Genomic DNA, 14,396 nt, shown 5'->3' with positions numbered 1-14,396 from the left:
ATAGCTATGTCAGTCGGGTGTATATTTTTCATACACGCAACCGAAGTAGCTAAGTCAACCTAACTTCTAAGTGTAAGCCAAACCTTTGTTTCCTCAGGTGAATTGGCAAACCCTCAGGTGTACACAAACCCTTGAAAGGGTAAGACTCAAATGAATTTACCTCAACCCTCCCTCTCCCCCCACACCCACCTCCCAATATCATAAATGCTTTGTTTCCTGTTTCAAGAGGGGGTGTGTGTGTGTGTTTTCTCTCTAACAGATGGAAACATTCTGTCCTGAACATTAGCCCTTATTGTTGCTGCTTGGGTGTCAAGACAATTCATCTGGAAAACATTTCTTACTGTTTCCATAGCAGAACAATCCAATCATATAGACTCACTGCGCCAAATTCTTGGTATAACCGTGAAGTAACTGTTTTTTGACAAAGGAGTTACTCCGTATTGACACACTGGTGTAAGTCTGGTAACTGAGGGCAGAACTTGGCCCCATGTTCACAAAGCTCCTATTGACTTTGAGAGTTTGTGCGGAGCAGGCTTCTGGTTCTGGGTCAGATGTTTTGTTGCTTGTAGAACAGTGGTTCTCAACCGGGGGTCCCTGAGCCCTTTCAAGAGGGCCATGGGGCCCTGTGGCCAAAACTTAGAGCCACAGCTCCAGCATCCCCGGGGACCCCCATGGGGCTGAAGCTGGGAGCAGCAGGTCTGAATCTGGGGCCCTAAGCCCTGGTGCTCCCCATGGGGCAGAAGCCCTGAGTCCCTGGGCAGAGTTGGGGGAGGGGGAAAGGAGAGTGTTGCCCCCCGAAACTGCAGCAGTTTCCCCTCGCCCCCCCCACCAGGTCAGAAGAGGGAAGCTAGATCCAGGGAGTGCAGGGTGGCTGTTGCTCTGGCTGGTGCTATGGAGCAGGCAGTCGCAGCATTCTCTTGTCTCCTGGTGCCCAGGGTTGAAGCTGCTCCTCAGCTCCCAGACCCCTTTGCTCATGCTGAGGCAGCCGGTAAGAGCCGCCTGGGTGTGGGGACCTAGCTCTGTGGCTGTCAGAGCTCTCCAGGAGCCAGGACCTCTCTCAGCACACAGTCCCTAGCTACCTCTCCCTGCACCCTACGCTGTTTTCAAACTTTTTGTGCTATGCACCGCCCCCCCACACACACACGCACCTTTTGTGAGTTATGATTTTTGGTTGCGCCTCCTCAACCCAGACAGGTTGGGTGGCTTCCTGAGATGAATCAGGGTGGTGGAGGTGGTACTCCCTCTGTGGACCCCACCATGCGTAGCTGGCTCAGGCCCTGCTGGCCCCTGCACCCCCCACCCCCAAAATAGAAGTCAAACTACATCTTATGCTCAAGGTCCCTGCCCCGAGGGCCCTACCCCCCACCCCTGCTGGGCCCTACAGCTTTTATAGCATGTGGGGCGGAGGGCTCGGAAAGAAAAAGGCTGAGAACCTCTGTTGTAAAAGACCAATCCACTACTTTAATAATAATAATAATTTAAAAAAAAAAGAGTTGCAGCATAGACACAGCCGGAGGTTTTCACGGTGCTTGTCTAGCCATGTTAAAGACTGCTGATGCTGTGTTTTCACTCGGGGAAGAAAGGTGTATTTTTAAATGCGTTAAACTAACCCATTTTACATTCTAGTGTAAACACATGGTAGCTCTACCTAGGGGTTTACCTCAACCAGCTAATGCGGATTAAAACTACAGCTGTCTTGTCTTCACTACAGTATAACCTAGATTAGTTAATAAGGGTTAGAAGCAATGTTGGACGGCTGTTTTCCACCATTGTTGTAGCCACCACAGCTGTAGCATGGTTTCCACGTCCAACTTGTGCAGTGTGCTTTTTGCTATCCAAAACCTTGCTAGCAACCACTTCCCTTTGAGGTTTCATCATAATGCCAAACAGATCCTGTGGAACAAACCAGCGCCGTAGAAGTGATAGCCAAAAGCATGGCATCTTCAGGCCTGGTGCAGTCACTGCAAAACAAAACAAAAACCAATTGGAATGATTTTTTTTAAAATATCAAAATACCAAGGTCATTTCCAAGTTGAAAAACGCTTGCAGTAGCAGTTAGTGATTCTGTATTGAGGTGGGACAAAGCTCTTGTGCGCACACACTATCTACTATGGAAATTAACTGCATTTTAAAGAAATGAGCATGCTTTACTTAGGTGGTGCATAACACACTATGTTTACACAGTTGTAACATGATAAATACTATTACAGGTTGGAAGTAAAGAGAGACCCATCTCTATGAAACTGGCTGTGTTAGAGGAATGTTGTTTAATAGGTCGGGGAGAGAGGCCAAAGTGGACAGGAAAACAGGTCTCAGTTGGTGAAGTTAGTGGGGGAGAGAATCTTTTCAGGGGAGGGGGCAATTAAAAAGGGTGGAGGAAACCTGGATGCTGAAAAGTGAAGGAATTGAGGAATAGAAGAAGGGAAAGGCATAGAAGGCACAAGAAGAAATCAAGGTGCAGAAAAGGAGGAAATAGCAAGGGAAAGAAGGAACAAAAATAGACCTAGTTATACAAGTATGTTGTTTTTGTTTTTTTTTTAATAAAGAACAGGAGTACTTGTGGCACCTTAGAGACTAACAAATTTATTTGAGCATAAGCTTTCGTGGGCTACAGCCCACTTCATCGGATGCATAGAATGGAACGTATAGTAAGAAGAGTTATATACGTACAGAGAACATGAAAAGGTGGAAGTAGCCGTACCAACTGTAAGAGGCTAATTAATTAAGATGAGCTATTATCAGAAAAACTTTTGTAGTGATAATCAAGGTGGCCCATTTAGACAGTTGACAAGAAGGTGTGAGGATACTTCACATGTTGAATCTATTTCCTCATGTTTAATGCCCAGCCACTCCCAGTCTCTATTCAAACCCAAGTTAATGATATCTAGTTTGCATCTTAATTCAAGTTCAGCAGTTTCTCGTTGGAGTCTGTTTTTGAAGCTTTTCTGTTGCAAAATTGCCACCTTTAAGTCTGTTACTGAGTGACCAGAGAGGCTGTAGATGAATACCTAACTCCCATATAGCACCCTTCATCTATACCAGTGGTTCTGAAAGCCGGTCCGCCGCTTGTTCAGGGAAAGCCCCTGGCAGGCCAGGCCGGTTTGTTTACCTGCCGCATCCACAGGTTCGGCCGATCGCGGCTCCCACTGGCCACGGTTCGCCTCTCTAGGTCAATGGGGGCTGCGGGAAGCGGCGCAGGCCGAGGGATGTGCTGGCCGCCCTTCCCGCAGCCCCCATTGGCCTGGAGCAGCGAACTGCGGCCAGTGGGAGCCGCGATCGGCCGAACCTGCGGATGTGGCAGGTAAACAAACCGGCCCGGCCCGCCAGGAGCTTTCCCTGAACAAGCGGCGGACCAGCTTTGAGAACCACTGATCTAGAGTTTTTATAATTTATACTCAGGTAAAGGAGAAAATCCCTGGAAATATTCATTTTTAGGAGGGGGTTCATGAGACTTGACATTTTAGTGAAAGGGGTTCATGGGTTGTTAAAGTTTGGGAACCACTGATCTAGAGATGTAAAGTGCTTTCTCAGATGGAGAAACTGAGGTGCAGAGACTTATGGAGCTCAGACTATAATGGCACTGACTGCTATATTTCTTCCCCCTCTCCCCACCCCCCATCCCCCCGCTTCCACAGGATGAAGAGAAAGTTCTACTCTTGGGAGGAATGCATGAATCTTCGAGAGGTTAAGGTATTTGTTAAGGATTGTTACTTTTCAACCCAGCGTTTACAAGGCCTTTTACATTCGAACAGTTCTTTCTGGTGTTTCTAGGTAACAGACCCATTCCAGCTGTCTTGCGAAGAGCATCATTAGCGGTCCCTGCAGTAAGAGCTGTGGAGTACCATATATACTCGTTCGTTACCCGTTCATTTATAAGTCGACCTCGCAAGATGGATAGGTAAAAATAGTAAAAACTGTATGACCCTTTCAGAAGCCGACCCTATTTTTCAGGGGTTGGCAAACTTTGGCTCCCAGCCCATCAGGGTAAGATGCTGGTGGGTCAGGATGTTTTGTTTACCTGGAGCGTCTGCAGGCATGGAGCACCTCAGTTCCCTGTCGCCATGGTTCTCCGTTCCCAGCCAATGGGAGCTGCAGGAAGTGACTTCCCAGATGCTCCAGGTAAACAAAACTACAATGTATTAGATATTCAATGATTTCATAGAGTTTAAAATAATCATCAAATTTTGGAGTAGACCCGTTTATAAGCAACCCCTGCTCTTTGATGCATCACTTTTTTACCAAAAATATTCTGGTTATGAACGAGTATATACAGTATGTTCATGGTAGCTTTGCCGTTTCCTCATTCTTCCTTAACACTATCACATGCTGTTTTGCAGTCATGTAAAAAACTATTGATTGTAGACTGCTGGTGCCAGATTGTAGATGGTGTGGAGCGGGCTCCTGCCAGGATACCTGCAGTCAGCAGCAGCCCAAGGGAGCAGATAGCTATCTGAATTCTGGCTGTTCCTATGGCAGGGCTGCACTGCAAGAACTCTTAACAGGAGCTGGGAGTAGCATTGTAGTATGGATTTTAAGGCTTATGTATATATGGCCTTCATTACCAACCGCATCTGTACATACGCTCCTTTCCACGCAGGGTAGTCCTGTTTCCGGATAATTAGACCAGAGACACAAACAATAAGTGTGAGGTGTTCCTTAACTTCCCACTGTTGCTACCACTAGTTCAGCTCCAACAGCAGTAGTGTCAGTGGGAGCACAAGTGTAGAAAACTTTAATCACTTCTCTTCTAACCCTGCTTAAAGCAGGATTTGTCTATGCTGTTGCTACCACTGGTTATTGAAAAGGTGGGAAATTTTAGAGGGAAAAGACCTACAGGTGAATTGGACTGAGTTCATGCCAAAATCTCCTCTTGCTTCTAGCAGAATAGGCACAAGTAGAGTGGATGGTCCTCCATTGAGAAGATGCAGCCCATCAGATGTGTAACAGTGAGCCAGTTGGGTGTGTCTAACTGCAAGCTAAGCACAATTAAAAGCTAATATGTTGGCACAAATCAGCCTGGACACCTAACTCGGACCACTTGCAAATGTATATGTGAATTGCTTTCTTTGGAAATCTGGTCTTTAAAGCTACCTTCTGCTTAAACAATTAAACAGCATATAAGTTTAGCTTGTACAACAAGGGCTTCAAGGTAAGTGAAATGGAATACTTCCTTATAACAGTGTGTTACATTCTTTTGTATTTTGTGCTTCTAGTCTTTGAAGAAATTAAACCATGCCAATATAGTAAAACTGAAAGAAGTTATCAGGGAAAATGATCATCTTTATTTTGTGTTTGAATACATGAAGGAAAATCTTTACCAATTGATGAAAGAAAGGTATGTAAGTTACATCATTAACACCATTCCTAATATAAACTTAACTATAAAGGTAGTGAGTTCGTTTCTTAGCGGTCTTTGACATCCATATCTTTTAAAGGTTGCAGTTATATTTAGCCTCCAAACACAATCTTATTTTAAAGTTGTATATTACAGAAGAAAATGTGGCCCTTGCTTTATTTTGGTGACTAGCTACATCAGGGATTTTTGCATCAATGTAACTATATCTGATGCAAACCCCCAGTGTGCTCACATTGCACCAGTGTAAAGCAAAGCAAGTCACATTAGTATAAGCCCCTTTTCATATGGATGCAGCTCATCTGTACTAGGGATTTTCATTGGTATAGCAAAACCAGTGTAAAACTCCCTCATGTGGACAAGCCCTTAGAGTTCAGCTGATAGGTCAGGCTTTCATAAAGTGAAGACAAAGGTCTAGAACATATTTGTCTCTTTGAATGTACAGGTACTGTGATTGCATACACAAACTAGGCATTTGTGCATACACAAATGGATATTTAGATACCAAAATGTTATTTTGGTTGTACATGTGGCCAATATGCATGCACAGGTGTGGTCAGGTGCACTAAATCAGATGGACAAATGTGTTTTAGACCTTAGGTCTTTATTGCATGAAGTTCTGAACTTCAAGAAAATGAGTACTTGTTTTACAATACTGTCATAGGCTACCCTCTTGGGGCTCCTCTCTCTGATGTCCTTTCCTGAATGCTGACATATCTGTAGAACTGGTTTGGGGGTAGTCCTCTAGCTGTATGTTTTAGAGACAGCACTCTCTTCTGGGGGCATAAAACAATCCGATTGAAACAGGGAAACAAAATAATCCTCTTGCTTTCAAAATGGTCCACTGCTGTTCTATGTGAGACAAAAGGTGAGTAGTCTCAGATGGTTGGGAACCCAGATCCCCTTCAGCGTGTCCATAGGCCAGCCCAACCACCCTAGGTGCTAAAGAATACAGCAGAGCAAAGAAGACAGCTCTACTTCTTCAGAGGCTCTTCAGTAGCTTTGCTGATAAGCCACCTGTGCTCTGTGGTCTAGCTCAGCTTACATCAAATTGCCACCCTGCACTGGGCTTGGATCCTCCCTTTTAGGATCCTGCCCATCTCCAAGGTTGGCAGGCCTTACAGGTGTGTTGGGTTGTGGCTGATTGTGCTCCGAAGAGCTCTTTATCCTCTTCCTGACTGGGATGGGGACCTGCCCCACCACGAATACAAATTATTCCTATATGGTATCTCAAAACATTTTTTAGCAAGGGTCATGGATGCTACATACTCATGGAAACAAAAGGGCATGAGACTGAATTGCACATGTGCATTCAGGGATGTTATAGTGCAGAAAATATTTCATGGTAGAAATCCTGCAAAATGATTAAGAATTTTAAACATAAACCTGTTAAACTCTAATGATTTCTTTAAACCTAAGCTAAAACTCAATTTTTACACATTGGCGGGGAGAGAGAAGAAACTCAACTCAATTCCACTACAGTTTAAAAGGAAAGTCCTGACTAGTTGCTGACCTCACTTTTAAAATATGGGATGGGCTGAATGAGTTTAAGGGAGGGATCAAGCACAGGGAGTTAAAGAATGTCCAGGCCTCTCGTTTCACTGGTGGTCGGCTCTTTCCAGTGAATCCTGTCACTGAGCTCTTCAAGGCCACTGCCCTGCCTACTGAGATGCCGTGGGGCTGTAGGTGCTTATCACTTAGCCCATGGGTCTAGATCTTCCTTTCCTCAATAGCAAGGGCTATTCCTAAACCTGCTGCCCTGGCAGATCCTCTTAGAGGCAATTGCAAGGGGGACTGCTCTGATATCAACAGCAGTAAGGAGGATTACCTTCATGAAGCCAGAAAAGACCATAAAGAGGAGCCCCATACCAAGTAAAGCTTAAAGTAAAATGTCTGATCTCACATATGACAGAAGTGAGCTCATCGGGAAAAGAACAGTGAAAAGTGTTCTACTGAGATGGGCTGTCTCTGAATCCTTGCAGTGTTGTGGGATGTGCCTGAAGCATTCTTCTTTGTTTTAAGTCTTACATCATGTTGTTCAATTTATTGACTAGCTTTTTTTACTTGCAGCGTTCCATATCAAATGTAGCTTAAATACCCCAGGATATGGCAGTGAACATAAAGACTGCACAGTTCTTGTTGAAAAGCAAAGTACACTGCTTACAATTGCTTTTCTAGCTGTTCTAACTGTTCCTTTTCCTATAGGTGCCGAAGAAATGATAAGAAACTGATGCAGTGACACAGCGAGTAACTTTTCTGTACTTTTCACTCTACAGAAACAAACTGTTTCCTGAATCTACAGTTAGGAATATTATGTATCAGATCCTGCAAGGGCTTGCATTTATCCATAAACATGGTAGGCTGTATTTTGGCTCTAAATATTTTGAACTGGAGCAAGATAGTGTCTGTTAGTTTTAAAATAAATAATAAAATTCCTCTGTTAAATGGAGTGATGGGGGCTATTAATAGGAGACGGGCTGTTCACTTTCAGGTCACGAATTCCAAGTTGGGCAAGAATGCCAGTGACCACAAATACTTATCTGCTTGGTTGCCTGTAATGTTCAACTAACGTGGCAGCTTCTCCAGCTCCTTTAATGAATAGGATTCCACATCACAAAACTACCAGCACAGCTGGCACCAATGGGCATTCTTGTTGACCATCCCAGAAAAGTCCCCAAAGATTGGGCATGGAGACTAAATTATCTTTTTGCCTCTCTCGGCGGTCGTTTTCAGGTGAGGGCTAAGGCATCTTGGTGGAACAGTGTGATAAGATTTGCACTGGTGCTATCTGTGCTATACCTGTTCTCTGGACAAAGGAGGGTTTCCACCTCCAGAGTTTATAACTTGGCATTTCTCATGACTGTTAAATTATGTAGTGTGTGTATATATGTGTGTGAAATGTATCCACACATTATTACACTTATGGTAAAATATCCCTGTGATTTAATAGCTTTGATAGCCTTAGGATAACAATAAGAACGGACTTCGTTGGCCAGCCAGCACTAATAAGATCTACCTAAGAAAACCAATTTTGAATCAAGCAATTATTTCTTTTAATTTTAGAGTTTACTCTTAACGTTCCCTATGCATTGTAATACTGTCTTGTAAGTATATTAAAATGATAACAGTGGGTTTCAATCCTGCAAACCCTCCACAGGCAGAACACCCATAAGTGGAGCTATTTGTGGGTGAAGGACTTACAGGATCACAGTCCCAATGGGACAAAATGGCTTATAGAAAATAGCGAGTTAGTTTGAAAGGATCTATCTTTTTTTTTTTTTTAATTTTTTTAATGAGATTACAAGTTTGATTGCTAACAATAATAGTGCTGATATAATATACTTGGAGTTCTGTAAGGCATTTGACTTGGTACCACACAAAATTTTGATTAAAAAACTAGAATGGTATAAAATTAACAAGGCACACAGTAAATGGATTAAAAACTGGCTAAGTGTAATTGTAAATGGGGAATCCTCATCCAATGGAAGTGTTCCCAGTGAGATCCTGCAGGGATCAGTTCTTGTGCCTATGATGTTTAACTTTTGTAATCAATGACATGGAAGAAAACATAAAATCATCACTGATAAAGTTTACAGATGACCCAAAAATTGGGAGAATGGTAAATAATGAAGAGGATGGTCACTGATTTATCAAGTGATCCAGATCGCTTTGAAACTGGTCTTAAGCAAACAATATGCATTTTAATATGGCTAAACATAAATGTTTAGCTGTTAGGGGGCTTATTCCTTCACCCACTTACTTCCCTGGTCCTTCTCGCATGAACAGAGAGCAACAATACCCGAAGTCCAAAGGTGCAAACAATTCGATGTTTATTGGGGTGAACTTCCAGCAAGCATGATTCCAGTTTCCTTCCTTAGTATCCTCCTTCCCAGCTCTGACACCACAGAGCCTTACACCTGTGTCCCTGTTCCCATTCCTACCCTTAGCCAAACATGATTCCAACTTCCTTACTCCCATTCCCTGTTCCCATTTCCCCCTTTAGCAAAACATGATTCCAATTTTCTTACCCCCATTCCCTGTTCCCATCTCCCCCTTTAGCAAAACACGATTCCAATTTTCTTACCCCCATTCCCTGTTCCCATCTCACACACCCACATGCCCACCCCCACCCACACCCACACTTCCTCATTGACTACAGATTATATAGTAAAACTTGAGTTCTGCTTAGCTATACCTTAACCAATCATTTTCCTGAAATTTAACTAACCAATCCTAACATATTGTAACATGATTATGTAACCAATTATATCCCACCACCTTAATTAGTTTACACCCAGCAAAATTAATTATACAGCAGACAGGAACAATCACAGAACCAGCCAGAGATTATACAGACAAACTATAGCAAAGTGGGAACTACAATGACAAGACAACACAGAAGCGAGGATTTCACATCCCAGCTATTGATAAGTGAGTTCTTGCCAGACAGGATGCTATCAAACTAAGTTTCCTTTTACATTTTCTAGGCACTTCCCTTTCTCTGGAGGTGATAGGAACTATCAGGACAGGATTGTATTCCTAACAGCCGAATAGCACCTTATTTCAGTGTGACTAGTTTGGAATGTGAGGATGTGACTGTTCGCTTCCCAGCTTATGGCTGCCTCTGCTGCTTAGCCAAAGGCCTTAGCCTAAGAACAGGGCCTCAGACTGTCACAGTAAGAGAAGGCCCTTACACCAGCAGACAGTGATTTTGATTCTTTCTTTTATACCTCTATCACTAGCCAAGTGATAAGAATACACCTAAATTCTTAGAGTACAGGCCTTTGCAGACAGGCCTGAATATCTATATCCTAACATTAGCCATATTACACCTTTTAGGAACAAAGAATGTAGGCTATACTTACAGGATGGGGGATTCTATCCTGGGAAGAAGTGACTCTGACAAAGATTTGGGGATCATAGTGGATAATCAGCTGAACATGAACTCCCAGTGTGATATGACCAAAACCGCTAATGCAGGCCTGGCATGCATAAATAGGGGAATCTCAAGGAGAAGTAAAGGGTTATTTTACCTCTGTACTGGTCACTGGTGTAACTGCTGCTAGAAAACTGTATCCGGTTCTGGTGTCCACAATTCAAGAAGGGTGTTGATAAGTTGTAGAAGGTTTGGAGAAGAGCCACAAGAATGATTAAAGGATTAGAAAACGTGGTTTATTGTGCTGAGCTTAATCTACTTAGCTCAAGAAAAGGTTAAGGCATGAAGTGAGTACAGCCTATCTGTAGGAGGAACAAAATATTTCATAATGGGCTCTTCAGTTGAGCAGAGAAACATCTAACATAATGCAATGGCTGGAAGTTGAAGCTAGACAAATTCAGACTGGAAATAAGGCATAAATTTTAAAGGTGAGAATAATTAACCATTGGAACAAGTTACAAAGGATAGATGCTCCATCACTGACCAGTTTAGAAAAATATCCAATCTTGATTTAAAACGATCATAGAACCATAAGGTTAGAATGGACCTTGAGGGTCGTCCACTGTAAACCCCTGCCAAGATGCAAGATCATCCAAGACTGCTGGATATCCAGATTTCTTTTGAAAACCTTCAGTGAAGGAGCTTCCATGACTTCCCTGGGCAATTTACTCTATTGTCCAACTGTTCTTACAGTTAAGAAGTTTTTCCTCAGATTTCATCTAAATCTGCTATGTTGTAGTTTGAACCTATTGCCTCTTGTCCTGCCCTCCGTGGCAAGAGAACAATTTTTTTTCTCCATCTCTAGGAATGCTAGATATACTCTAGGAACTACTTTGGAGAAGTTCTCTGGTCTGTGTTATACAGGAGGACAGACTAGATGATCACAATGGACTTGGAATCTATGAAAATTACTTAACACTGATTTTACTTTTATAAAATGTGTTCCTGCTAATGGCTTTATTCTCCTCAATTCACATTAGTGCGTCTAAGACATACTCAAAGAGAACAAGAAATCTCTATCTGTCACAACAACAGAAAATCAAATATTTTAAAACCATGTTAAATGAGCTGTAGACAAATCTCTAAGTCCTCACTGGTACAACCTGGCAAAGAAAGCACAAACAAAACATCCTGAATGCATCCCGGTCCTGCATATTGTTGCTGTGCAAAATGTAACTGATCAGTTTTAGACAAACCACTAGATTTTTACGCTGATCTCCTGCACTCTGGATTGTAAATGATTTCTACCAAGACGTTGTGAATCACAGCCACAAGGAAGAGTTGGAAGATTTTGCCACAACGGAGGTAATATGGTCTTGTGGCTAACGGCATAAGCCTGCAAGTCCTGAGACCTGGGCTCTCTTTGTACTTCTGTCAAATGAGTCACAAACTCTGTCTCTCGTTTTCACCAACTGTAAAACACACACACATACTTGATGTTTTTGTATCACAGTACACCAGTATATTGATTTCTTTTTTTTTTTTTTTTCGTTTCTTTGGTGCTTATCCAGATCCCTAAGCACCTTCCAAAACTTAAAACCCACAAATCAAAATTTTCAATAGTAAACTTTAATCAGTTGTTCTAGCTTCAAGTTTGCCAGTGAATAGACTGTATCCTAAGCCATTCCATCCAACCATAACACAAAAATCCTACCTAAATCCTCCTTCAACCTCCAGCCACTCCATCTCTGAGATGACCTCCCCCCCATCTCCCCTAATGCCTGCACGAAAAGACAGATTTTCCAGCATGCCCAGAAGTTTAAGAAGTCCAGGCTCTGGCAGAGCAAGAAGGGAAGCAAATTCCATAGTGAAAGACTCCTTATGTTGAGCACTTTTCTAGCAACTGCCTTATTTGTATCCACTGTAGCTCAAGTGTCCCTTTCTACCATGGCTGGGAAGACAAACTTTTGTAAAGCGTTTAGAAATGCTTAGGGGAAGGAATTGTAGAAATATAAAGAATCATTCTTCTTTTTTTTTTTTGCTTAAATTAACCTAAGGGGAGATTTTGCTATTTAGGCCACACCTATTCAAATTAAAACAAAATAAAACTAACATTAAAATTGCACATCTTCCATTAACATTAAAGGAAGATGGGCAGGGAGTTGGCCACACTACTTTGAAAATCTCAACTTCTATGTATTTACCCTCATGGGCTGACTAAAATATGTAGACTAGCAAGGTTAAGATTATTTTAAACTGTTCTGACCTGCTGTTGGACCTGCAATAGTGGCAACTGAAGTGAAGGAATCTAAGTAGGAAAAAATAAAGACTACAAATGGGTGTTAATGCAGTGCAGACTGATGTTTAATTTGCATTGCAGGGTTCTTTCACAGAGACTTGAAACCTGAAAACCTCCTTTGCATGGGACCAGAACTTGTGAAAATAGCAGACTTTGGCTTAGCCCGAGAAATCCGATCTAGGCCTCCTTACACAGACTATGTATCTACAAGATGGTAAATGCAATGTTAATGTTTGTCTATATTTTATGAAATTACATGTCTAAAGGCATGACTTCTAGACAAGACAAAACTTTAACTTAAGTGAAGGATGATGTCATTGTTGGTCCATAAAACTAGTGCATCACATTTATTTAGCGTAACTAAAAGGCTTCAAAATGTGTAAGACAATGGATGTACTGGCAAATGACAGTAGCATAGTTGAAATGAATGGATATTACTTAATTTACTGTGCATATGAAGAATAGTCTCCAAAACCAGCAGTGGTCCGGGGCCACCACAATCACTATAGAGCTACTGAAAAGACTGTTACAGCACTCGTAGTGCTGCTCTGGTTGGGCACTGAGAAATAGCATGGGGGTGGGAAACAGCGTAAACGCAAGCAGGGAAAAGGAAGACAAAAGAATCAAGTTTAATCAATGATTCGTGCCATATGCGCACCTAATACTAACAGATGACTCCCACTCATCCTTCTAATCTTAAATCAAAAGCATCCATACTTTGTTGTCAGCTTTCTTCATCAGCCCATGTGGGTGGCTGAGGCAAAACCGAACATCTTGCCTCAGTAAAGAGGAGTTGGCCCAACACATCTCTGAACTTCCAAATTTATTTCAATCTGAGACAAAGGACCAAAGGCGGGAACACTGGGTCTTTTTCCTTGTCAGTGATGACCTAAATCTTCAGCATAGTTTGTGTTAAGTCTACTTTTTTTTTTTTTTAAATGTTCTCACTGAAAATCAACTTTAAAAAAAGCAATGAAAGTGCAAGGAAAATTGCCACACAACTTCAGTTGCTGAGAATAAATCTGTACTTTCGCAGAATGGGGCTCTATGCACAAGTGCTTGGCCCTCTCTACTCTCATTGACTTTGTGGGAATAGGGGTGCTGAGCATTACCTCACAGGTTTGGGCCTTCAGCTCTTAAAGTGCTTCATGATGTGCAGTGTCTAAGCAAAAATGGGAGTATCTGATGGGGCATTCTGGGAATATTGTTTCACTTCAAACCCTGACTCTAAAAGAGATACCGTCTTGTGCATTGTGTGGGGGTTCCTGGGAATCCTTTAAAGGATGCTTTCTGTCTCCAGAGAGGCAGAGAATGAAAAATCACGGGCTGTCCCACTTGAGGTAACGATGTTATGCAGTACTTGTTTGATTTGTGAATGCTATAAACTGCTGTTTTTATAGGTATAGGGCTCCTGAAGTTCTTCTGAGATCCACCAGCTATAGCTCTCCCATTGATATCTGGGCTGTCGGCTGTATAATGGCAGAGGTTTACACGTTAAGGCCTCTCTTCCCTGGTGCCAGTGAAATAGATACTATATTCAAGATTTGCCAAGTACTGGGGACACCAAAAAAGGTAGCTAAGTGAGATCCACGTCTTCAATGTGTATTGCTTAGTGCATCAATGATACTATGCCTAGGATATAGGATAGAATGTCTCTTTATCCTCTTCATACTTGTTGTTGCCATAGTCTAGTACTGATCTCAGAGGTGAAATAACAAAACTTGTATTATCTGGGAAGTCAACAGTTAAAAATTATACCCTTGAAAATTATGATGTTAGAAAAGACATGTCCAGAAAGGAAGAATTTTATCAGATAACAATTATTTGAAATTTCCAATGTCCTCAGGCCCTTTCTATGGAATTAGAGG

The 14,396-nt window shown here is 42.2% G+C and overlaps 1 protein-coding gene across 4 annotated transcripts in view; it reads left to right on the top strand.

Moving 5' to 3' along the window:
* Nucleotides 1–14,396, top strand: part of CILK1 (ciliogenesis associated kinase 1) — a 53,939-nt gene that overhangs the window by 13,990 nt on the left and 25,553 nt on the right. For 3 of the 4 annotated variants that reach the window (XM_073336255.2, XM_073336254.2, XM_073336256.2), the window contains exons 4-8: nt 3,636–3,690; nt 5,214–5,335; nt 7,630–7,709; nt 12,610–12,742; nt 13,929–14,100. In XM_073336255.2, coding sequence (XP_073192356.1) covers nt 3,636–3,690; nt 5,214–5,335; nt 7,630–7,709; nt 12,610–12,742; nt 13,929–14,100 — 562 coding nt within the window. Of the gene's footprint in view, nt 1–3,635; nt 3,691–5,213; nt 5,336–7,558; nt 7,710–12,609; nt 12,743–13,928; nt 14,101–14,396 lie in introns of those variants that run through there. The other variant, XM_073336257.2, reaches the window with a different exon arrangement.

Source organism: Lepidochelys kempii, chromosome 3 (assembly GCF_965140285.1).
Source record: "Lepidochelys kempii isolate rLepKem1 chromosome 3, rLepKem1.hap1, whole genome shotgun sequence".
NCBI classification, from domain to species: domain Eukaryota; kingdom Metazoa; phylum Chordata; order Testudines; family Cheloniidae; genus Lepidochelys; species Lepidochelys kempii.
Note: the sequence above shows the minus strand (reverse complement) of the source record. Positions and strands in the feature narration are given on the sequence as shown.